The sequence below is a fragment of the Musa acuminata genome, chromosome BXJ2-10, assembly GCF_036884655.1.
Source record: "Musa acuminata AAA Group cultivar baxijiao chromosome BXJ2-10, Cavendish_Baxijiao_AAA, whole genome shotgun sequence".
Lineage (NCBI taxonomy): Eukaryota > Viridiplantae > Streptophyta > Magnoliopsida > Zingiberales > Musaceae > Musa > Musa acuminata.
Genome location: NC_088347.1, coordinates 24,496,285 through 24,520,324, shown reverse-complemented (window position 1 = coordinate 24,520,324; position 24,040 = coordinate 24,496,285). Strand labels below are relative to the sequence as shown.

Here is a 24,040-nt window from a genome sequence, read left to right as displayed (position 1 = left end):
CTCTTAAAGTCCACCAACTAATTCCACCGTCCATTGCCTTTTGGGTTATCGTGTCCACCATCCGATCCGTGGAGATCAGAGATGGAGGGCACGCCGACGACCGCCGCACATCGGTTCGGACAGATCCCGCCGCAGCCGCCGCCGAATCCACGCGGGGGCACCGTTGCCGGAGCCCACCGGCGGGCTCTCTCCGAGACATTCCTCCACCTTCCCGACGACCTCCTCTTCGACGCAGATCCCGACTGCGGCATCTCCGACATCGACTTCCCCTCGCTGTCCGACGACAACGTCTCCGGCGGTGGCGACATAGGAGGATGCCCGGCGCCCCTCGCGGTGGCCCCGTCCGGGAGGCCCGTCCCGGGGACCCACCTTAGGAGCCTGTCGGTGGACAACGCGCTCTTCGAGGGGATGGGGTTCCAGGCCGGAGCGGCAGCCGGCGGCGGCGGTGGAGGAGCGCAGGAAAGGAGAGGACACCACAGGCGGAGCGGATCGATGGACGGGTCCATCTCGCCGTTTGAGGGGGAGTCGGCGCCGCCGCTGTCAGACTACGCGAAGAAGGCCATGACGGCTGATAAGCTCGCGGAGCTGTCGCTGCTCGATCCCAGAAGAGCAAAAAGGCATAATCTTCTTTCCTCGTCTCCTTTGCTCGCTTCTGTAACTTTCGAAGAACTTTTGTGTTCTTTTGCTTTCCGACGACATGTGATTCGATTTCTGGGTTAATTGCGGATGTTTCAGTTACTAATTTCTGCATAGAGTTCAAATCATCTCCTTTGCTTCTTTCGTACGTTTCAAGAACTGATCCTTTTTTCGTTTCCAAAACGCTGTGATTTGATTTATGGGTCGATGACGTTTGTTTTAATCAGTAATATCCATATATTACTTCAAATTGGACTTGAGGCCTTCTTGTTTTTGGTTTATTGTAATTTGATGGCAGTAAGATCCATTTCTCCTGTTTACTCTGAATTAATTTGTGTTTTTTCCCTTTCCTGCATACTCCTAATTCGTTATATTCACTTCATGTAGAAAAATCTGATATTTGCTCCTTTTTCAATCCTTTTTTTGTTAGATTAATGTGTCAAGTGTCACTCAATTTGGCTTCATTCTACGTACCAAGTTATGGCAAAAGATGTTTACTTATCTATAATTTTGAGAATTTTTTTCCTATTTCTTGCTATAGGATTCTTGCGAACAGGCAATCCGCTGCACGATCGAAGGAAAGGAAGGTCCGTTACACCAGTGAACTTGAACGGAAGGTGCAAACACTTCAGACTGAAGCAACCACTCTTTCTGCACAGCTCACGCTTTTACAGGTATGAACCACTGATGGGCTTCCACTGTCTTTTGATATTTAGATATTGGCAAAATTTTTGTGTTCCTCTCGGGATTTCTTTGGTTTTAGTCAAGCCGGATTGCATTCCTTTTTCTCAGTGGTTGAATCTAATTGATGTCCTTTTGATGTGATGTTGCTAGTGATAATTATATTGCAAGTGTATGCATATTGCAAATTATTTTGTGCTTTTAGCATAAAAATTGAACTTACAGTTTGTTACTTTGTTTACTGTTTACTTGTTGAGCATAAATATTTAACTTACAGCTTGCTACTATTCTAGTTGTGAAAACCTTATCTTTCATGCTAATAGTAATCAAAGTTTATTTATCTTCTTTTTTCATGTTCTCTCTTCGGAGGTTTCTCTTTCCTCTAGGATATGTGATTTCTAACAATCAAATACTTGGATACAGTTGTTTATTCAAATTATGAGTTTTACAACCCTTGTCTCGTGCGTACCATGGAACGTCTATATTTTCACTGCACATGTCCTTTTCTATTTAATAGTTTATCATGACTGAATTTTATAGCATGGATGTATAAGATAAATGCTCTTGTATTTTTAACAGTCACTACTATTAAAACCTTGCATTTGTCTTAGTTCTTCTTCTCGATAAACGAAGAAACTTATCTAGTAGCATAATGAAGTGTAACAACTGAGGGTTGAACAAATATGATTTCAGTTCTTTGTTCACAATCATCAAACTTTATATAATTAATAGCCTAGCAATTAAATCAGGAAGTGTTGCATGATTAAGCAGGAAATGTGAAACATTTGTTTCTAGAAACAGTTAAGGTTCTGCATTGAGATAAATCCAGTTTTAATTCCCATCCTATTCAATTGTTAAGATGATTATATATTTGCTTTCTACATCCTCACAGGAATTTAAATATATATATATTATTTGTTTATCTCTTGTCTTCCACAATCATCATGTCTCACATTTCACATTCGTTAGGGTTCTTTCCACAAGATCAAATTAATGGGCTTACTTTTTAACAATTGAATTGTTTTTTTTAAATATATTACTGTTATTATTTTTCAGAAAACGAAAGCACAGTGGTTTAATGTTTGACTCTTTGGTAATGCAGAGAGATACTACTGATTTGACTGCTGAGAACAGGGAACTCAAGTTGCGCTTGCAGGCCATGGAGCAACAAGCTCAACTTCGTGATGGTATGTGTTCTTGATGTTTGCTAATCTAAGCTCAGTTAATCTTGAGCTTTCTTAGTGCATTTGAAGCTTAAGATGTTCACCAACAAAACCAAGCAAGTATTCCCTTCTAGTTATACTGCTGAATGGGTAGAAGAAAATTGTATATCGTGTTAAGTAATTGTAATTAACTGCAGTGATATCTGTCAGATGACCTTTAACTATTTATAAAAATCATAAAATGAAATCATGCATCAGATGATTTCTTGGCAAAAGATACAAACATGTCCCTGTAACAGTTTAGATTTGGTCTGTTGTTGTAGTTTACTGTTTATTATGTTTGGAAGTAAAATTTGGTATGGAAACCACGGTACAGTGCAGCTTAGATTTAGGAAAAAACCTAGATGACCATGATTAATCTTCCACTTGTTCCCATACATTGGTCTTTGGGCACATAAATGTTATTTTGTTAGATAATTTGACTCTAAGCAGAGTGAAAGAAAGACATTTTCCTAACATGGCTCATGAATGCTGCGTAGCTTGTAGACTTTGGAAAAACTAGATGACTGTGAATTCATCTTCTAACTTTTCTTAGGCTTCCAGCATTGGTCTTTGGGCACATAAATGTCATTTTGTTAGAAAATTCAACTCTTAAGGAGAGTGGACAAAAAACACTTTCCTAACATGACATGTCGTGCTCTGCATTTTAGACTCTGGAAAAAATTAGATTACCATGATTTAATCTTCTACTTGTTCTTATTGCTTCCAGCGTTGGGCTTTGGACACACAAATGTAGTTTGTTTATAAGTGCAGTAAAAGAAAGATACTTAAATTCCTAGTATGCCAGGTCATGCCTGAACAATTTGGGTCATCTAACAAACACAAAGCTTCATACATATATCAGATAAATAAGCAAATAGAAAGTCAAATATTTTGTACTAGTCAAACAAGTTTTCTGATTAATCATCTTGTAGAGGGAAACTGAAACTAAGTCCAACGAACTGAGAAGTGTGAATTGTCTGATGGTCCAAGCTCAAGAACCCACCATTTGTTGTGGATTATACTGTGGAGGTTGCTGCTGCCATTTGCTCTAACTGTCCTGATTGTGTTTGCGATTTATACTAGTTTTATAAATCATCTGTAGAAAAGCTTTTTAAGGATTGTAATAGTTTCTTTTGTTCTAAAATTGGTGCCATGGTATCACCGGTGTGCGAGTAGGAAATGATATGCCAGTTTCCTTTTTAAGTTATTTTTTTGTTTTTTTTTTCCCTAAGATGTGAAGTTTCCTGCCAAATCTTGTTGCTCAGGACTCCTGAACCTGAGCGCAAAATGCCATCTGCTACCTGGAGGTTCTAATTGTGAAGGTTGAGTCGTGGTGCATTATGTTACCGATCATAATCTTTTCTTTCGTGATGCAGCTTTGAACGAGGCTTTGAGGGAAGAAGTGCAACGGCTTAAAATAGCAACTGGTCAGCTTCCAAATACGAATGGAAATCGTTTTAACGGAGGGATTCAGCAATCTGTACCAAACGACTACTCTCAGCCACAGCAGTTGCGTCCCCCAAGTGGGCGTCAAGTTCAGCATCTGCATCCATCTCAAATGTCTTCCAATGGCCAGTCACTTAATGTCCATTCCCCAGGTGATCCCATGGACTTCATGTGATAGCAAACTCCATGACATAGATGGATCTCAAGTAAGATAAATTAAAGGTTATTTATGCTGAATGTATCTCGTAGTACTTCCTTTAGGGAATTGTTGTTCTTTGTACCGTCAAGCAAAATATTGATATGAACAGTATGCTGGTCGCTATTATTCTGTATAGAGCTGATAGGGAGATTCATATCCACATGATGATCTCTTATTTATTTGTTTCTCCATTGGAATGTGTAACACTGTTGTTGGTTAATGGAATGATTTCAATCTGCCTTCATCAGGTGTTTTTCTGCAATTGAAAACACTTTATCGAAATTGCTGCAATGTTTTCTTTCAGAAGAAAACAAATGTTGGATGTTTTATTCTTCTTGATCAAATCACGAAACATTACTTCTTATGCATACTGCAGAGACAGTTCTCCTGCCCGATCTCTGCAGCGATACAATGAGAGGGGCGGCTCCTGTCTCGGTACCAGGCGGATCTCCCGGCGACCAGCTCGTCCAAGAAGTCGTCGAGCTTCTCGATGGTGACGCTGGGCATCACGACCACGTGGGCGATGTTGCCCTCGCAGGCGAGCTGCCAGCGGCGGACGAACCCTTCGTCCTTGGGTCGCTCGAACACCACGGTGCTGCTGAGCGGGTTGAGCATGGCGCCCACCCCCGCCGCCATGAGCCGGTCCCTCAGGTAATGCGCGTTGCGCAGGCACTTCTGGACCTCCTTCCGGAATCCCCGGTACCCTTTCCGGTTGAGGGTGTACCAGAGGAAGAGCGGGGCGTGGCCATTGCGGCTGCCCATGATGGTGGCGTCCCTGGACGCCAGGTATTCGACGTTGCTCGCCAGGGCATTGATGTGCTTCAACCTCGTTATCTGGACGCCGCAGGGCATGGGGCATCCCACGAACTTGTGACCCGACACGCTCACGCTCCCTATCGGCTTCGTAAACGTCACCTTGGGTGCCTGTCCAATTACCGGTATCAGAGTGATGTTGGAACCTGTGACATACTAACTACGTCTGATAGGCACATACACGCGTGACGAAGGGCAACATGAGCCCAAACAGAGCACCATCACAATGAATGTAGAATCTGTCCTTAAACCCACTCTCCTCGAGAGTCTGTATGAGCACATCGAGATCATCGACTGCTCCCTTCACAGTCGTTCCTACAGAGCACCAAGAGATGAGATTAAGAAGGTGGAACAATGGAGGAAAACATGGAGGACTCACTCACCGATGTTGACATTTAAGATGGCCGGTTTGTCCTTGTGATCCAGCAGCTTCGCTCGAAAGTCCATGCAGTCGATCTCGCCGGATGTCAGAGTGTCCACCTTCACGCACTGCATCCTGTACATCCTTGCTGCTTTGAACACCGAGTAGTGAGACTCCCTCGACGCGTAGAGAATCCCATCCGGAAAACTCTCCCTCCTGCAACACCATTTGGAAGAAGACGATGGGGTTGTGTTGTGGAGAGATGGTGGTATGGGAGATGGGCACGAACCCCACAAGAATGCCGTGAAGGTTTCCTTCGGTGCCGCAGTTGGTGATGTAGCCCCAGTATTCGTGCTTCTCCAGCTCCCAGAGGCGAGCGAACCAGTCCAACACGCCCACTTCGAACTGCCTGGAATGCACGCCGTAGTTGCTCTCGATGAAGGGATCGCCGAGGTTGTTGATGGAGAAGTGCTGTAGCTGGCTCAGTGCCCCGTAGTCCAAGTCCAGATTGTATGGGTAGCCTGCGGAGGACCAGAAAACAGAGGGAGTTAAGAGGAGATCTCATGGAATAATAGCATGGAGGTTGAAGTCGAAAAGGAGAACAACCCAAGTGATGCTTGGTCCTTTCGACGAGGGATTTGCGGTACTTGGCGAGCACGCTGGCCATGTAGCCTTCTCGCTCCCCGGTGAGCTCGTCGTCCGACTCCGGTTCCTTGATGGCGAAGGACACCGTGTGCATGTTCCTCCCCAGAACGATCGCCCTGTCCTCGCCGGCCCCGTTCGACTCCGACGCCTTGCCATTGGCGAGCTCGAGCTCCTCCGGCCACAGCAGCTCCGTCTTCTCCTCCTCCTCCTCCCGCGAGTCCATGAAACTGTTGCCCATGCTTCCCACCATGTCTACCCCTCAAAAAACGCACAGTTAGTAACAGAGAAGGCGCAGAACTGAGAAGGGACAGAGAGAGGGAGCTGCGGCGGCGGAGGGAGAGGGAGAGGAAGAGGAGGAGGAGCGAGTATTTATAGGGATAAACGGAGAGATACTTCGACGTCTGCGTTGTAATTTACCGTCGTCTTCTCGGGACAGGTGTGAACAGTCGAGACTCCATAATTGTAGGACAAGGTCGGTGATACCTTCCGAACCACGCCGTTCACGGCCACCTGCCTTCTGATTGGATAACAAGACGGTCCCACGACGCCGCGCCGGGGGTATAGTGAAATAGGGAGTGGCCGTCCAATTAGAACGGAAACGATCACGTCGTCGGCATGGGTTCGCTCCGCTCTCGTGTCCACGTGTCGCAGCACGTGCAGAATTCCTCTGGACGAAGGCAACGGCTGATGTGGCCATCCACGAGCCATCGAGGCCACGCCATCTCATCGATCGTTACCTCAATCATGGCGACATGCATGTGGACCACGATGCCATTCATTTCCGTGCCCATCCCGGCTTCGCCCGCCACGTGTAATTCAAGTAGGCATCACGCGTCAATTCCAACCTATGATAGTGATACTACACATCAGCTTACTTGACCACGTCGGATAAGGATAGGCCCCAATCCACGCCCATAAACAAATAAAAGGATCAAATAAATAAATAATCCAAAGGGCGAATACAAAAGCTACCCACATGGAGGAGACGGAGACATTTCCTTTATTTAATTCGCATGATGAACACGCATGAGATATTAAAATTGACCAGATTCCGTGGGGTCTGAATTATTATTAGGTGGAGTCAATCTGCAATATCTTTTTGGGAAAAAGTATTTTTATTTTTCTTTTCTTTTTCCAGCATGGTTATTCAGGAACGTAATAATGATTTTTGGCTTGCGTGGCACGTTGATACTATTGGGCGACGTCACACACAGATCATTGATTCCATCCACAATGAGCTACGCGCCATCTACGTATATAAATATGTTACGGTGAGAGCTTCGACGAATCATAGGGTGAATTGATTGCTGTCGCAAGCACGATCGACTCATCCACGCTGTTTGATGGAGGAGTCGACAGCGACAGTTGTAGGCCGATTAACTCGCCAAAAGAACGTGAGATGTTGACGGTCACGAGATTAACGCTACATTTTATCGCGATATGGTGCCACCGGGGACACATTACGTGGATCCCAATCGACCACTGCCGATCCCCTGTACCCGCGTGAGATCCTTCCGTGCAGGCCCAACCGTATCTTGACACGTATTGTTGTAGATTATGGTGGCTGGTTTTGGCCTTGACATGTGAGCCGAACGTAATCTGGAGATTGAACCGGTCGGTTCAAGTTTTGTGGGTCGGTCTGAACCGGAATAATGTGTGCAGAATTGATTTGTAGGTGGCAATTCAATAAAGATGTTGTGAGTTATTTTTTGTTAGTTTTAGTGTGTAAAAATTTGATTAAAGAAATAATTTCATCTTAGGATAGAGGAATGTGAAAGATTTTCTTGTTCAACTTAGCAAGAATGTTGGAGAAATGAAAAGACAAACAAAAAAAAATGAGCGACAAAAATTGAAACGAGCTTAAGATAAAATGACAAGTTGTATATGAAATGAAAGTTATATAAACCGATGAAGGAATGTATAGATTTGGTAGAGTATATGAACATATTCAAATGAATATTAGATCAATAAGAAAGTTGATATCAAAATTGATAAAAAAAATAAGTCACTGTTGCTTCTCAAATCTCTTACCAACTTCTATGATAATTTTGTAGAGATAATACTCGAGAGCAAATTGAAGAAGTCATAGCGTGTTATGTTATAAAAAAAAAAGATAAATATGAGAATATTGATGGAGAGACATTAGCTACTTAAGATGGAGGTCGATGAGGAGGATTTTCTGATTGGGGTGGATCTCAACACGATGGGTTGAGATCAAGAATCAATTTTTTTTTATAATATTAAATATTATAGATGTAAATAGTATAAACATATCAAGCGAAATTATCTGAAGAAAAAGAAATAAAAAGAAAAGGCCTGTGATTACTCTCTTATAATGAAGATATTTTTATAATTTCTAACAATAACAATGTATATTTTCAGAAGAGTTGGTTTTTAGATTTCGCTTGTCTTACTCATATTTACTCTTAGAAAGATTTATTTTGATTCACTAAATGATAAAATGATTAGTAAGTTGAGTTTGGACGATGACTCTATAATAGAGTCATAAGTGTCGATGAAATGAAGATCAAAATGACTAAAGAATTATTTATGTTCAAATAAGTTTCAACGATATGAAGCGATGTATACTTTAGAAGATATGACTTATGTTTCAAAGATGCAAAGGAATCTAATTTCATTTAGTCTCGTAGATTTTCAAAATTATAACTAAAAGCTAAGATTCTAAAAATTACTTAGGGTTGTATGATCCTAATGAAAATAGGTTGCATGTTCAGATGATAGTTAGTACTTATGGCTACTAGTGGTTGCAAGAGAAAAAAAATCCTACTAATGGTAAAATTGTGAGATATAGATCTCTATAAGGAATTAAGGAATCAACTAATGTCACTAATTCAATTTTAGCTATACAGGATATATTGACGGGCTTATTGGAATCAAGTGTTGGACCATGAACTAATTCGATTTGTATAGCTATAATGAATTCTTCAAACTTTTATGTAGGAGATACAAAGTAAAAAAAAATATACTCTATCAAGGTGAAGATTATTAGGGTTGTTAAGTATTTTTATGAGTTATAATTATATTTAAATTAATTGGTAGAGTCCTAATTAAATTAAACCTTCTTAATGAATTAGGGTTTGTTCCTATAAATATACTTAAGTCTTAAAATTTTAGTGAGAGAGAGAGTTAAGGCATTTTGGTTACTCTTAAGATAATCTTTAAGGTTTCTAAAGAGACTTGAGAGACTGGTTTCTTAGGTTTATGTAAAAGGTGTATAATAAAAATTATATTTAAGTGGAGATAACTCAAGATCCTTTTATATATTAAAGAATCTGATTTTCTCTCTCTTTTCAACGAAGTGATATCAAAGCTCGTTTTGGAGAGAGAAAAAATTTCAAAAGTAACCAAAAAAAAAAAAAAAACTTAGAGATCAACAATCAAAAGCATATTATAAAGTCTATACAAGATTAATATGGTTCGATAAATTTCGCCTACTTGTATGGAGAAAATCAATTCTTCATTATATAAAATCAATTATAAGACATCGAGTTATTCCCATCTAATCACAAATTTTCTTATAAATTATAAATAATTTATATTATTTTCTCACCCTCTTTAAAAATTCTAGAGAGAAACTCAAGAGTACCATAAGTATTCTTTATAATTTGCTCTCCCCACTAGATATATATGAAGAATCAAACCTTATGTCAAGAATTTTTTTTTTTCACTAAGACTCTTTCTCGGATTTCCTATCTCATTTAGATACTAGCTTCAAGAATATCAAAATACTTATCAATCTCAATAATCACTCTCTCAGTGAGTATTTCATTTACTGTTATATATCTGGAAAAGAAAATACTTTTGATTCACGCTCCTTCTAATCTTCATAGCTTATTTTTAATCATCTTTTAGGCTCTAATATCACTAGTTGGAGAGGGAGAGGAGAAAGATAAAAACATATCAAAAGTCAACGTAAAATTTAATATTATTCGATAAGTCTCGACCTATATCTATTGATAAAATTAAAATTTTAACATATAAAATTAATTAGAAGACATTTGAGTTATCTCCACTCAATATAACTCATTATATACTTCTTACATTCTTACATCAACCTGAATCACTTCACTCTCAGTTCTTTTCAGAAACTAGAAAGAAGATTGATTGAGCATGTCTTATTTTTCTCTCTCTAAAATTTTAAGACTCAAGCTATATTACTCGTAAAAATACTTACCCACCCTATATTGGGCAGAAGGTAAGTGGCAGCGGACGCTTATTTGATGGTGTTGGTGGCGGTGGAGTCTGGAGGTCATCGGTTGGAGGGCCGGGTACGTCTACAGCGTCGGTGGTGGGAACCGGAAACTGTACGGCTGGTGACGAGGACGGCCGGGACGGAAAACCGACCGCGACCAGTAGTCTCGAGGGCGGCGTTCGTGAGTTGGCGACGGCGGCGGCTGGTCGACAACAGTTGGTGTTGGCGATGGGTGGTAATAGAATGGAGGCTGAGCTCCTGCATGGCGCACGGGCGTCGCGGGGAGTTGGTTTCCACGGTGGTGGAATTGGAGTGGAGGAGAAGGTGGTGACGGAAACGAGGCTCTGCATTGAGATGAGAGCGTCGCCATGATAGCCACGAGGAGGGTGATGGCCGCCCTCAACCGCATGGTCTCTCTGCAAGCCATGAATCGTGGACGCGTTGCAGGAGGCGGGGGGTGCGTGCTCTCCAAAGCAGCCCTTCGTTCCCTTTATATCGTGGTTTCCCGAGGAGAGGTCGAAGTTGTCAGCCATGGCTGTGGGGAGAAAGTCCATACCCGAGGAGAGTCAAGCTTCCATGAGAGCACTAAGAATGGCAGGTCTGAGCGCATGCGGAAACAGATACAGCGCAAACGATACGGTAAGCGAGAGGATAATTGTGTAATGTAAAAGTGATAGGAACCTTTGCCTCCAAAGCGAGAGGATAATACATAAAACTTATAACTATAACGGTTTTATCGTAGAAGAAAGAAGAGAAAATGGTTGATTACTTCGAGGATAGTCAAAAGATTAAATAATATTTTATTATCTGTCGAAAAGAAATAGTTACATTTTTATTTATAAAGTTTCATCCAAAATTTATTAGGACTTGGACTCTTAATAATAAATAAATAATAAATAAATTTTTATCTGATTCTAATTGAACTAAACAGATTTCATAAACATTATTGAAAAAATTAGAAAATAAAATAGTCATAACAAATCAGTTTGCTAATGATAATTAGCTAATGATAGATTAATAATTTAGAGTCTAATGAGGGTCAATATATATAATTTTATATTTAAATATAGGGAGATAGATTATTTTGAACTGATGTCGGCGAATATTGTTAGAGCTAGCCCCAGGAAATTTACCACAAGGTAATTTTGGCAACCCAACAAAGACAATAAAGTAGAAAGAATAAAAACGACAAGAACACCAGAACACCAGATATACGTGGTTCGGTCAATTGACCTACATCCATGGACGAAAGAGGAGCAAATTACTACTATAAAAGAGGGAACGGACGAAAGAGTAGCAAATTACTACTATAAAAGAGGAACACTTACAAATGCCTTAGGAAGATGTTCCTAGGCCACAAAACACCTTCAGCTTACTAAACAAGAAAAACCTAAACTGTAAGCAGGTTTTCTTGTGGTGCCTCTTGTGCTGCCTGTGCTACATCTGACTTCAAAGCTCAGACCCTTATTTATAGTTCCAATACGAGACAACAAATCTGATTTTCCCGATGTGGGACTATGGGACTTGCCAAACTAACAAATCTCCACCTTGGCATGTCCCAACAAAACTTGCTCCACTTTCTTCATAACAGCCCCAACGGGTAATCACCAACAATGAACACCAACCAAGTCCAAGCACTGCTTGAACTTGTAAACCGGAAGAGGCTTCGTAAACATATCAGCTGGATTGTCCTTCGTATGAATTTTCTGAACAAGGACTTTTCCCTCAACACTAGTATCTCATTTGCATCCAACAATTTTCTTACCCAAAGACGGCTTCACAAGATCCCAAGTTCTATTCTGATGAAGAGATTCTATTTCTTCATTCATCGCAATCAACCACTTAGCGGAATTATCACAAGAAACTACATCTGAGTAGGAAGTAGACTCACCAACTTCACTTGTCTCTTTTGCAACAGACAAAGCATATGCAACCAAATTTGCATATCTTTGTGGTGGTCGAATATTTCTCCATGGTCTATCCTTGGCTATGGAATATTGCTCTTCCTCTGGATCATCTGCATCAGTAGACTCGGGACCACCTACTGACATTCTTTGAGTAGAAGAGTTCGACTTAAAGGAATCTGAACTCCCAATCTCAAGCTTCACCTGCTTCTGCGCACTATCATTTGTACAACTTGTAGATTCTTCTTTGGAAGATAACATAGATAATTCATCAAAAGTAACATCTCTATTGATTATAAATTTTGGGGATTTGGGATCAGAACACCATAATCTGTATCCTTTCACCCCAGAAGCATATCCAAGAAAAATGTACTTTTTAGCCCGAGGCTCTAATTTTCCTTCATTTACATGCATGTATGTTGGACACCCAAAAATTTTAAAATCAGAATAATTAGCAGGAGTACCTGACCAAACTTCCTCTGGAGTTTTAAAGTCAAGTGCTGCAGAAGGAGCACGGTTGACAACGTAACAGGCCATATTAATCGTCTCTGCCCAAAAGTCTTTTGTCAACCATGCATTTGAGATCATACACCTTGCTCTCTCCAAGAGTGTTTTGTTCATACGTTCGGCCACACCATTTTGTTGAAGCGTCTTCCTAATAGTGCGATGCCGAGCAATTCCTTCATTTTTGCAGAATTCATTAAAGTCACCTTCACAAAATTCCATGCCATTATCCGTTCGAAGCTGCTTAATCTGTTTACCTGTTTGCTTCTCAATCAAAGCCTTCCATTGTTTAAAGGTTAGAAAAACATCATTTTTATGCTTCAGAAAATAAACCCAAACTTTCCTGGAATAATCTTCAATGAAAGTCAACATATACTTGGCACCACCCTTAGATTGAACATGAGCTGGACCCCAAAGGTCTGAATGAATATAGTCAATAGTACCTTTTGTTTTGTGAACTGTCGGAGAAGTGAAGCTGACTTTTTTTCTGCTTTTCAAAAATGCAGTGTTCACAAAAATCAAGTGGCCCAGTACTCTGTCTGCAAAGTAGACCCCTTTTGCTCAATATGCTCAAACCTTTTTCGCTCATATGACCCAAATGCATATGCCATAATTTGGTGATGTCAGAATCAGACAATGATGATGACGAAACTGCAACCGAACCTGTGACAGTAGTTCCCTGCAGAATATACAAGCTACTAGACCTACAAGCTTTCATAACAATAAGGGCACTTCTAGAAACTTTCATAACTCCACATTCAGTTGTGTATTTACACCCAAGGGCCTCTAGGGTGCCTAAAGAGATGAGATTCTTTTTTAAATCAGGAACATGTCTAACATTAGTGAGCGTCCTCACAATACCATCATGCATTTTAATTCGGATTGTGCCTCTACCAACAATATCACATGCGGCATTATTGCCCATTAAAACAATTCCACCATTACAAGATTCATACGTGGAAAACAAATCCCTATTGGGACACATGTGATAAGAACAACCCGAATCTAAAATCCATTCATTTTTAGACATCGTCCTGTCATCAATAGCAGAAAAATATTTCCAACATTCTCATCAGTTGCTACACTAACTTCAGCGGATTCAATAGTTTTCTCAACAAATTTTTCCTTTTGCTTTAATTTATTTTTCAATTTAAAGCAATTAGATTGAATGTGCCCCATTTTATGACAATATCTGCATTCCAAATTTCTATGTCTGGATTTAGATCTAGATTTAGATCTACTACTATCAAATTCTCTTTTATCCATTCTCCCCCTAACAACCAGACCCTCAGCCTAATTCTCTCTACTTTCCCCAGTGATATTCCTGTCTATCTACTCCTTAGATTTCAGTGCAGATTTAATTTCTTGATACAAAACTATTTCTTTTCCATAAATCAAAGTATCACGGAAATGCTTAAAAGATCGGGGAAGAGAACACAAGAGTAACAAAGCCTTATCCTCATCATCAATTTTTGCATCTATATTCTCCAAATCCATAACCAAAGAATCAAATTTATCAAGATGTGAGAGTATAGATGTACCTTCAGTCATCCGAAGCATATATAGACTTTACTTCAAGTAGAGACGATTCTCCACTGTCCTCTTCATGTACAAGGCTTTAAGCTTGTCCCATATGCTCTTAGTCGTAGTCTCCGTAGCTACCTCCCGTAAAACCTCGTCAGAGAGATTTAGAATGATGCTGGATCGGGCCTTCTTATCCATACCCGCAAGATCTTCCTTTGACGTACCATCTGGAATGTTCTCAGCACCCTGAAGTGCCAAATCAATTCCGTCTTGAACCAGAATGACCTCTATCTTGAGTTGCTACATGCCGAAGTTGACATTTCTATCGAATTTCTCGACAACAATCTTTGTTATTGTCATCGTTACCAAAAGATCCCAGAACCAGGCTCTGATACCAGTTTGTTAGAGCTAGCCCTAGGAAATTTACCATAAGGTAATTTTGGCAACCCAACAAAGACAATAAAGCGGAAAGAATAAAAGCGACAAGAATACCAGAACACCAGATATACGTGGTTCGGTCAATTGACCTACATCGACGAATGAAAGAGGAGCAAATTACTACTATAAAAGAGGGATACTTACAAATGCCTTAGGAAGATGTTCCTATGCCATAAAACACTTTCAGCTTACTAAACAAGAAAAACTCAAACCGTAAGTAGGTTTTCTTGTGGTGCCTGTGGTACATCTGACTTCAAAGCCCAGACCCTCATTTATAGTTCCAATACGAGACAACAAGTTTGATTTTCCCTATGTGAGACTATGGGATTTGCCAAACTAACAAATATAAATTTGAATAATATAATATGTTATATAATTATATATTTATATTTTTAAGATTTTGTAATAACACATATCTTAAACTTGAATTTAGAGGTAAAATCCAGAAATCACTTATCATGAAAGGATAAACATTAAAAGTTGGCCAAAGTTTTTGGCATCAAAATTTTTTTTGGGCTTCAGTTCAGAATTAAAAAGAATTTTTTATTTTTGGCACATAGTTGGATATGGGTTCTTACCTAAGCCCACTAATTGACTAATGCTTGTCCCCCTAAAGTCAATGTTAAGTCTAAAAGAACCACTTGGGTTATTGATATCCACCAACCCTATAAACCATGACAATAAGTCGGCCATATCGAGCTTCCTAATGAAAGAAGAAAAAGAAGATGACTTTTAGCTTAAAAATGAATAAAACCGACGTAGTTTTGTGTTTGTGCCACACATAATTATGTGTGTATGAATAAGATGGCTTGTTTGTGAACCCATCCATTAAGGATGCATGTCGAGAGCACAAATACTAACCGTTCCTTCACCCCATACATCATCACGCGAAGTCTCTCGGTAAAGAAGCACTGAACCACCGCGAACGTTATGCACGATGTTACGGTGGAATGGCCATTCGCATCACTATTATTTGCTCATCATGTCTTATATGAACATCATCAACAAGTAAAAGTTAGATTCATCATTTTTGTGTCACTTTTCATCTATAAAAATTTTTCTGTCAATTTACAAATTCTTTTTTGTTTTATTCTATTTTTGTCTGTGGTTTGTTGGGATCAGAAGGGGGTGATGTGGGTCGTCTTGGTATCGTACCCCGCGAGGCGGCTCTTGGAGTTCACGCGGTAGATCTTGAGCAGGTCGGCCGCCATCTGCCTCGCCGCCGGGGAGCACCCGCTCTGCATCAGCAGCAGCATCTTCGTCGCCCCTCCCTCCGCCGCGGCCACCGCCTCCACCGCCCGCCGGTCCCGGAACGCTTGGCACACGCTCCACAGCACCGCCACCGCCGACTCCGCCCCCTCCCTCCCGGCCTTCACCATCCTCGCCACCACCGCGGTGGCCGCCGCCGCCCCGTCCTCGCAGATCGCCGCCCGGCCCTCCGCGCACCCCGCGGCCGCCTCCATCACCCGCAGCGCCTTCTCCGCCGTGGCAGCCGGCGCGACCGCTGAGTTTGCCATCAGCACCCGCGCCAGCGCTGGGACCACCCCCGCGCGGACCACCCGCGGGCGGGCCCGCTTCGCCGTCGAGATCCTTGCCAGGCATCCCAGGCCCGCCTCGACTGCCCGGCGATCCATCGCAGCTCCCTTCTCATCGGATGGCTCGATCAGCCGGACCAGCTCTCTGATAAGTACCTCCTCGGCGATCAGGACCTTCGTTCCCGCATCAGACGCGGCGATGATCGCGTCAAGAACAATCGCCGCGTCAATTCGCGACTCCAAGCCGTTGCCATCCCTCAAAACTCGAATCAAAGCTGAAACCGATCGATCGAGATCGGTGCAAAGATGGGAGACCGCGATCTTCTTGTTGCTCTCTTCGACGAAATCGGAGGTCAGGATCAAGGCGAGAATCCTAGCCACCTCCACCAAGCTCTCCAACTTGAAATCTCTTCCGAGGAGAAGAGACACGAGAACGGAGGCGCAGCCGCCCGCATTGACGAGGTCGTTCTTGTCGGTATCGTCGACGTTGTCAGCGGAGAAGAAGTCGGCGAGCTTGCGGAGCTGGGGCACGAGATCGTCGTCACTGGTGGAGGAAGAGGCGGAGCGGAGCTCGCGAATGATGCCTCCGGCGATGCGGCGGGAAACGAGAGGGGTGGGGGAAGCAGCGGCGGAGGCAGCGGAGGAGGACCAGACGTGGATGAGGCGTTGCAGGGTGAGATTGGGGACGAGGTCGGTGGAAGGGAGAGGGAGCATTGTGGCCGGACACGTGGTGTTTCCGGATTCAAGCCACCGTTGGATGGAGGCGCGGTCGTAAGTTACGCCGGTACACAGGCTTACGGGTGACCGCATCACGTCCAGCGATATGGGACACCGGAACGGGCTCGGTACCTTCACCTGCAATCCCTGCTCCAGTCTCTCTTGCTTCCTCCTCATCATAATATTTCCCTCAAACCTTCGCTTCTTGTCTCTTTGCTTACAGGTGTTCGAAGAGATTGCAGGAGAACAGTTCTGGAAGCATATATGATGTTGGAGGAGGTAAAGGTAGGAAAGGTAGAGAATGCCTTCTCTACTACATATACTACTATTATTCCAAAAGATGCGTTGAACGGGCAAGCTGGTTTGGTCTTTGGTCAAATGTGGATGATCGGAACAAAGGTGAGGAAAATGTTGGCTCGGGGTGGGCGAAACAACAGTAATAAATGTAGGAGAGGGACAGGGTGACATTTTTTTCGTGGATTTGTCGTAGGCGCTTAAGCTTTATATTGGTCGATGGCGTTTTGCTGGTCTTCCCAAGCGCAATAAATATGGGAGACTTGGAAACGGGCCAACGCGGACAACAATCACGTAGGAGACGGGCCCCACCTGTGCAGAAGAAGGTGCACGCACGCGACTTTGGGCTCTCGAGTACTGGTTAGTGGTTGCTTTCCTTTGACTCGTTTGGTTTCCGCGTTCTTATCGAACAAGTTTAAGCTTATCTGATATCATTCCTGTTGCAGTCATAATGAAAGTTCAAGATTTCTGTTTGGGGGTGATAATTCAACTTTAAAAATTAGTTTTTTTTTTTGTTTTAGTATATAATTGCAACTTGTCCTTCATCATGGATTTTTCTTGGCTTTTAATAGGAGCTTAGCTTGGGATTTGGCGTGAAGCTTGCTGGTTTTTTTTTCTCTTGGTCAATCTCTCCTTTGAGTCTTGTGCTTTTGGGAGTCAAAATAACTTATTTTTACAATCTAGAACCGAATACAGAAAAAAAAGAATGGAAAATCTTAAGGAGAAGTAGGTGAAGTTTGACTAGGTTGCAGCTTGTGATTTGACAATTGAACATGATTGTAGTTTTCCATGGAAAATTTGGATTGATGTTCACGTTTCAGCTAGAGTCGAGCTTAGAAATGATTTCTGTGTTCGTTTTATTATTTAGCTGAACACAATATTACGAAGCTTAATTGTATTCCATCTCACAAGAGCTAGAATTGTAAATTAAACAATATAATTTAAAATGAAGTCCTATGCCCATATGTGGATTCCAAATCATCCTTAATTTGCAGTGTCAATAGGCTTCACCTGACCTCTAGTATAAATCCTCTGGTTCTCGTCCCCTAATATGTCATATATTCTGTCTATTCTTGTCAGCTGTTGTTTTTAATCCAATCAATGCAAACCATCCATTTAGGATCATGTAGAAATCCAAAAGTTAAAGTCCAGTTCCAGCCCTTCCCCAACATATGTTTAAAACCAGTGGACCTTTTTTTGTTGAGCTAGATTTGTTCATTTCATCTTCAATACTTGCTTAAGCCTTAATCATCTGGTCATCTCGTCTCAAACCATTAGTTTTGTTTTGCTCTCTTTTTTGCATGTCTTTTACCCTCAAAAGTTGAACTATAGATTTTTTCCTTGTAAACATCAACGTGCAACTGTATGATTTCATATATAAGCTCTATCACATACCTAACTACAATTTCAGTGAGGTTTGATGTATGAGATCGTCTCAAATCAGTACCTAATGTCAGCAGAGTTTTCTCAACATCAACGCATGTCCCAATATAAATCATGAGTAGCAGTCCTTAATTGACTATGAATTAAAATGTTATTAAGTACAACTGTAACTTAGTCATTCTTTTCTACTTATTGGGGTCAAAATATTTAGGTGGTATTCCAAGTGTTTCCACTTTCTTGTTGGGAAGCTTTAAATGAAAATTTCAAGATCACATAGTGTAGTAGTCCCCACCTACGAGTTTGGTTCAAGGTTTCTAAGATGACAGCCTTGCTCAAGCTCACTCACTGTGAACTTCAACGTTTTCCCATCACTGATGGCACACTTCAAACGTTTTCCCATTTGACAAGTCAAAGGCCCAAGTCAATGAAATTTTTGGTGCTTGGTTGAAGGATAGCCCACGTCTCAGATCAAACTTCAGATGTCAGTTGGCTTTCATTTAAGACGAGCGGATGACATGGGAGTCAAAGTCCTTGACCATTTCAAAAGTGGGCCAGAAAACAACTGTAAAAGTCTAACAGTTTGACTTGGATTCCACCAAATGTTTTAAAAGTAAAGTAGTACTGATATGACTATTCAAAACTGTAGTCATCCTTTGACTTGGATTCCACCAACTGTAGACATCCTTTGTTATATTTGCAAAACGTACTTTAAGGTGTATTTCCCTGTAGGTATGACTATTCGCATTTTGTGTCATCTTCCTATGGCCGACACCTCAACCATTGGACTACCATCAACACCATCCAACCATCCACCTGTCCATCTCCACACCCTCACCAAACCATGCAGGCTAGAAAACCTACAGAGAATGACTGATTGCTAGTGTCGGATATTTGGGTATTTTTAGAGGCTTTAGAGGTCACACCATCCATCCATTCATTATTGTTACTTCTCTGTTGACCCAAAGGTTTTGCATATGGATCTCGGAAAATGGAACAAGCAACAACATTATTTATCTGAAGGTAGAGAAAAGCTAACATCATATTCCCCTTGAATTCTCTATTTTGTGTGGAGATCTATTATGCAACTTCCACCAAAGTTGATGTGATCATCCAAATAAACCCCATAAAGTTTGTGAGGAAGAGGCTAGTTATTGGAAGCTAAGGGCTAAGATTATGTGATTCAAAGTCGATGACCATGTCCATTGGAGGTTCATTTTCTATGAATAATTTAAAATGTGGTATGGGATTTTGCCACTGTAGCAACTATCGGCTCAAATGGTTTTTCTATTCAATCCTACCACACTGCATGATCCATGTATCCGCCTGTCTCGTGAATCTTTTCATGCTTTCTAACATGGCCATCTTAATCTTTACTAAACCAACTAATTCATAGTTATTGCACCAAAAATATTTTTCCTGCACAATTTTGTTTATCCATCAGAAAGGGAATTCATGCATGAATACCTACGTCCTTACAGCCATTAGTACAAGTACCACAAAGATGGTGTGGTGCTGAAGGTAGATTTTCAATAGGCTTTTGAATTTTGATATTATAAAAATACATTATTCAAACTGCCTCAAAAATGGGGCTTTTGACAAAGTTTGATCAAATTAATTTCATCAGTCCTTGAATCACAGAAACTGTTGTGTTCTTGACCCGTGTTCTTGGCAAATGGTTGTTATGTCTTTGGAAGGATCCGTCTTCCTGTTTGCCCTAACCATTGATCTAGAGTAGGATCCTAACTTGCATTAGAAGAAAATTTTGTTAGACGACTTCATGGAAACATTGTTGAGAAATGACTTTATCGTATCATCCAATATGTAAATTATGGGATTTATTTTTATTTTTTGCCAAAATGGTGTAGATTACTTGCTAAAACTTTACCCTTATTTTCCTTCTTTATAAGCTCTTAACTGGCATGCATATAATTTTTGAGATGTGATCAGCCACGTCTTTCTTGCTGCATACATAGTGTACTTCGTAAAAAACATGTGTGATTCTTGGTGGAGTGCTATGAGTCAACAGAGACTCTCTTCTACCCTCGTCAGTGCACTGGCTCTCTCCCTCCTAATCATCTGGCTTTTCATGGTTGCACATCTAAAAGTATTCAGCCATCACTGCAACCAGCCCTTTCTAGACGACTTCATCCATTCTTTCTCCACTGTTGCAAAGACAGTCTCAACTTTTGCAGCTGCCCTAAGAAGAAGATAGTATACACTGATTCATGATGCTCTGTGATGAGGCCTTCATGTTTGTCTGTTCCATGGGGTGTGTGGTAGTGTTCCACTGTGCGCTTGTAGTGTAGTCAGCTACCATGAGAAGTGGAAGAGTCATTTTATCTACCACGAGAAATGAAAGAGTTAGATTTTTCCTAGTCTTAGAATAAATGACCATCGAAGAATTGTCATTCCACTGATTTCTCGTTCTGCTGGTTGTGCTTTTAGATATATGTCAGACATTCAAGCCATGCTCTTAGATTCTTGTGAAATGACATCTGAATCACCATTAGTGTGGAAGTAGGGACTAGATTTGCTTGTTGAAGCTCTATGTGGGAGATGCTTGAATCGTGTTTTATTTGGAATTACGTTTTGTCCAATCACTTGATCACTCCCATTCATCATGCCCATTGCCTTTCGCTGAGAGTTTGTACTGGTGGTTCCTTGAGAGAATTTGAGTTTCTTCTTTGCTTGTGCGTGTGGAGGCAACTGACTAGTTTGGATTGTGTCTTATACTATGAAATTCGAACTGTATGATTTACACATGACTTTGTAGAAAAGTTGATTTCTTTTGAGCCTTTTCAGCTGTTTAATAAATCTCAACAGAATTTTTTAACACAATCATTCATTCAATATCATTAGACAAAAGTACAAGTTCATCTGGCACATCAAAAGAATTGTAAAGGCTCCAAAACTTCGATGCAGAAGTTAATCATTAACAAACACACGAAAATATTGTGATACTCAACTGTATATCCTTTTGTAGTCCATCATGAATAATCCAGAATTCTGACATTAACAGAAAGTCTGCAGCGTGAACTGTTTGTTCTCCTCTTATGCTATCATTCATAAAGATTATAAATACTGAGCTAAGTTTAGCATGAATTGATGCTTGTTATAAAAACTTGTTCTTTCAGTATATACTGAGATAAGATTTGCCGATTGAACTTTCAGCCTCTTGATCACCATCTCTTTCCTTTCTTTGTTAGTTTAACTGCATGTTATGGCTACATAGAGATAGATGTAAAATGTCAGCTTTCAAGTTTGCAAGTCCTACTGGTTGCTATATGGATTTTGGGTAAGAAGCTTACAGTTAGCACATTCTTGCTTGGCATGATTTCTTTGGATGTTACTACATGTACTATTTCCTTATATTTCTCAGTTTAATGTTCATGATGAGAATGAGTAGCATTCAGTGGCTGGTTATATCAGAAGATGTTTAAATTGGTTGCATAAGTTTTTTGTGCCGTAGAAATCTCATATCCCTGATTTTGACAGTTCAAGAAAAATCTAGACCTAGGCAGCTGTTGACTCTATGAATAAGTACACTTTTGATTATTTGAAACCAATTATTCTAATAGTGGATAATTTGGAATTGTTTAATCATTGCTGAAATCGGGAACCTTCAATTATCTTTCAGTTAGATGTTTCGAGTCTCAACAAGGTTTATAAGATGTTTTTTTAGTGTTCAGAGAGACCCCTTCAGTGATTTTAGTGCTTGAATTACTATTGTCAGCAAAATGTTAGGTTTCAGAAACTTTCTGGTTTATGGCTCACAAATTACCCAAAAAAAATAGTGGTAAACATGATCAATCTGTTTAGCCATTTTTCATACTAATATGGAGTGAGGTATCATTCTACTGGAATCTGGATTTGAAACAAGATGTTCATACTCATCGTGAAATGCTTTTGAACAGCACTTGATCCTTAAATTTCTCAATAGGATATACGATATGTTAGTGTTTCAGGTGACTGTAATGGATTTCTGCAAGGTATCACTATATTCTGACAAACTTGTGTGTGTTTCTGGGTGAGCCAACTTCTTGATGTGAAAGCATCACCTGCAATTCCATTTCTAATCATGGGTGTTTAGAAATTATCCAGATTTGGTTTTACATCTGAAATAATTGTTATAGGTATCTCTAGGCAGATTCTGTTTCATGAATGGTTTAAATATATGGTTTTTAATAAATCTCAATGATGATAAAAGATTTATGTAGTCGATCCCAAATAATTAGAATTTACATCTGATTAGGGTAGCATATAGCATGAAACACTGAAAGCATAATCCTTAAATTATGAAGTCACTCATGGCTTCTTGGAGAGATGAACTTGATCTCCTATGCTTTCCATCGCTTTCATTTTCTGCAGGGGCCAAGCTTTCCATCACTTTGACATAAACATCAAATTAATAGAATGTTTATCTTTCCTGCTATGGTCAGGAAATCTAATGCCTATATGGGAAGTCCACGTAGAAAAGTTGTTCGTATGATCACTAGTGAAAGACTGAGGTTGTAGTCCATATGTCATGACCTCTTCGGTGATTGAACCTTTCTCCACTCTTTCGTTATATTTTCTTCATCTTCTCTACGAATCTGGGAATTGACTTAGCAGATCCCAGCAAGCTCCCGGAGAAGGAACAATTGGAGTCGACAAGAAACTATTACTAGGACTTGTTAGGAAGGCTTTTCCTCCACTGCTGCTGCTGCTGCCGAAAACTGGGCTCAATTCCTGCAAGATCCTGAACACGCTGGGGTCGAACGATGGCGAGAACAGCTTCGGAGATATCGGCGGCAGCGCCCACGGCAACGGCGACAGGATCCCCGGGAACGAGGCGGGCCGGTCCAGCGTCGGCCACCGCTCGATCCCCAGCTGGTCCACGCCGTCGGTTCCCGCTCGGTCCCCCGCGTACGTCGGCGTCACCCGCTCGAACGCGGCGATGCGGGCGGCGGGGGAGAGCTCGCCGGTGGCCGATGGGTCGGCGGAGGAACTCGGGCCCGTGAGCCGCTGGACCAGAGTCATGAACTCGCCGGGCTGGGCGTGGATGATCTTGGGGGAGACGGCGTAGATGACGAGGGGAACGCGTGGCGGCGGTGCCACCGGGGGCTTCTTGATCTTGTAGGAGTCTTTGGAGACCTTGAGTGGGGTGGGCCTGGGGCCTTGGACCTGCCGGCGCGGCGATGGCCGGGATTCCGAGGGATCCATGGTCTTCTCGAGCAAGGCTGAAGAGTGAGGAGGCGAGGAAGAATCTGCACAAAACACGGAATGGCTCGCTGGATGGACAGCTTGCCGCATGCAGAGGCAAAACAGGAAGACCAAGATGGAGCTGGACGAACAACGTGCGTCGAGCTGCCCATTTAACATATGCGGAGTAACTCATTGATACCGTCGTTTGGTGTCGTCGGATCATCTGACATGACCCGTTCTCTATCAGATACCTTTGACTCTTACAAAACAACATTATAAACATGCTCGATAATAACCTTTGGATGCTTAAGCTAGAAACGAAGAGTTTAGAGGTAAATACACACCGAGAGAGGGAAAT

General features: G+C 41.5%; 4 protein-coding genes across 4 annotated transcripts; 1 reads left to right on the top strand and 3 right to left on the bottom strand.

The window, feature by feature from the left end:
* The first annotated feature begins 24 nt into the window (after positions 1–24).
* Positions 25–4,411, top strand: LOC104000305 (transcription factor VIP1). The gene is made up of 4 exons (XM_009422317.3): positions 25–617; positions 1,178–1,310; positions 2,420–2,504; positions 3,899–4,411. The coding sequence occupies exons 1-4, from the start codon at positions 82–84 to the stop codon at positions 4,141–4,143; spliced, it is 999 nt and encodes a 332-aa protein (XP_009420592.2). The 5' UTR covers positions 25–81; the 3' UTR covers positions 4,144–4,411.
* Positions 4,412–4,474: 63 nt separating this feature from the next.
* LOC135624597 (serine decarboxylase 1-like) lies at positions 4,475–6,312 on the bottom strand. Its single transcript, XM_065128384.1, has 5 exons — positions 5,948–6,312; positions 5,631–5,862; positions 5,364–5,557; positions 5,162–5,295; positions 4,475–5,091 (listed from the first exon to the last, which is right to left on the bottom strand). Exons 1-5 carry the CDS (start codon positions 6,234–6,236, stop codon positions 4,522–4,524), a joined length of 1,419 nt encoding a protein of 472 aa, XP_064984456.1. The 5' UTR covers positions 6,237–6,312; the 3' UTR covers positions 4,475–4,521.
* Positions 6,313–15,584: 9,272 nt separating this feature from the next.
* LOC135624595 (U-box domain-containing protein 27-like) lies at positions 15,585–17,287 on the bottom strand. The gene has a single exon (XM_065128380.1). The coding sequence runs from the start codon at positions 16,999–17,001 to the stop codon at positions 15,688–15,690; it is 1,314 nt and encodes a 437-aa protein (XP_064984452.1). The 5' UTR covers positions 17,002–17,287; the 3' UTR covers positions 15,585–15,687.
* Positions 17,288–23,082: 5,795 nt separating this feature from the next.
* On the bottom strand, positions 23,083–23,859 carry LOC135624596 (protein MKS1-like). Its single transcript, XM_065128381.1, has one exon. The coding sequence runs from the start codon at positions 23,857–23,859 to the stop codon at positions 23,083–23,085; it is 777 nt and encodes a 258-aa protein (XP_064984453.1).
* Between the last annotated feature and the right edge of the window lie 181 nt (positions 23,860–24,040).

Excerpts from the sequence above, each read along its gene's own strand:
- LOC104000305 (XM_009422317.3), top strand. The coding sequence starts at position 82 with ATGGAGGGCACGCCGACGACCGCCGCACATCGGTTCGGACAGATCCCG. Across the intron at positions 1,311-2,419 it reads CACAGCTCACGCTTTTACAG|AGAGATACTACTGATTTGAC; the intron begins GTATGAACCACT and ends TTGGTAATGCAG. Across the intron at positions 2,505-3,898 it reads ACAAGCTCAACTTCGTGATG|CTTTGAACGAGGCTTTGAGG; the intron begins GTATGTGTTCTT and ends TTCGTGATGCAG.
- LOC135624597 (XM_065128384.1), bottom strand. The coding sequence starts at position 6,236 with ATGGTGGGAAGCATGGGCAACAGTTTCATGGACTCGCGGGAGGAGGAG. Across the intron at positions 5,296-5,363 it reads CATCTTAAATGTCAACATCG|GAACGACTGTGAAGGGAGCA; the intron begins GTGAGTGAGTCC and ends GGTGCTCTGTAG. Across the intron at positions 5,092-5,161 it reads TGTTGCCCTTCGTCACGCGT|GCACCCAAGGTGACGTTTAC; the intron begins GTATGTGCCTAT and ends GTAATTGGACAG.
- LOC135624595 (XM_065128380.1), bottom strand. The coding sequence starts at position 17,001 with ATGATGAGGAGGAAGCAAGAGAGACTGGAGCAGGGATTGCAGGTGAAG.
- LOC135624596 (XM_065128381.1), bottom strand. The coding sequence starts at position 23,859 with ATGTTAAATGGGCAGCTCGACGCACGTTGTTCGTCCAGCTCCATCTTG.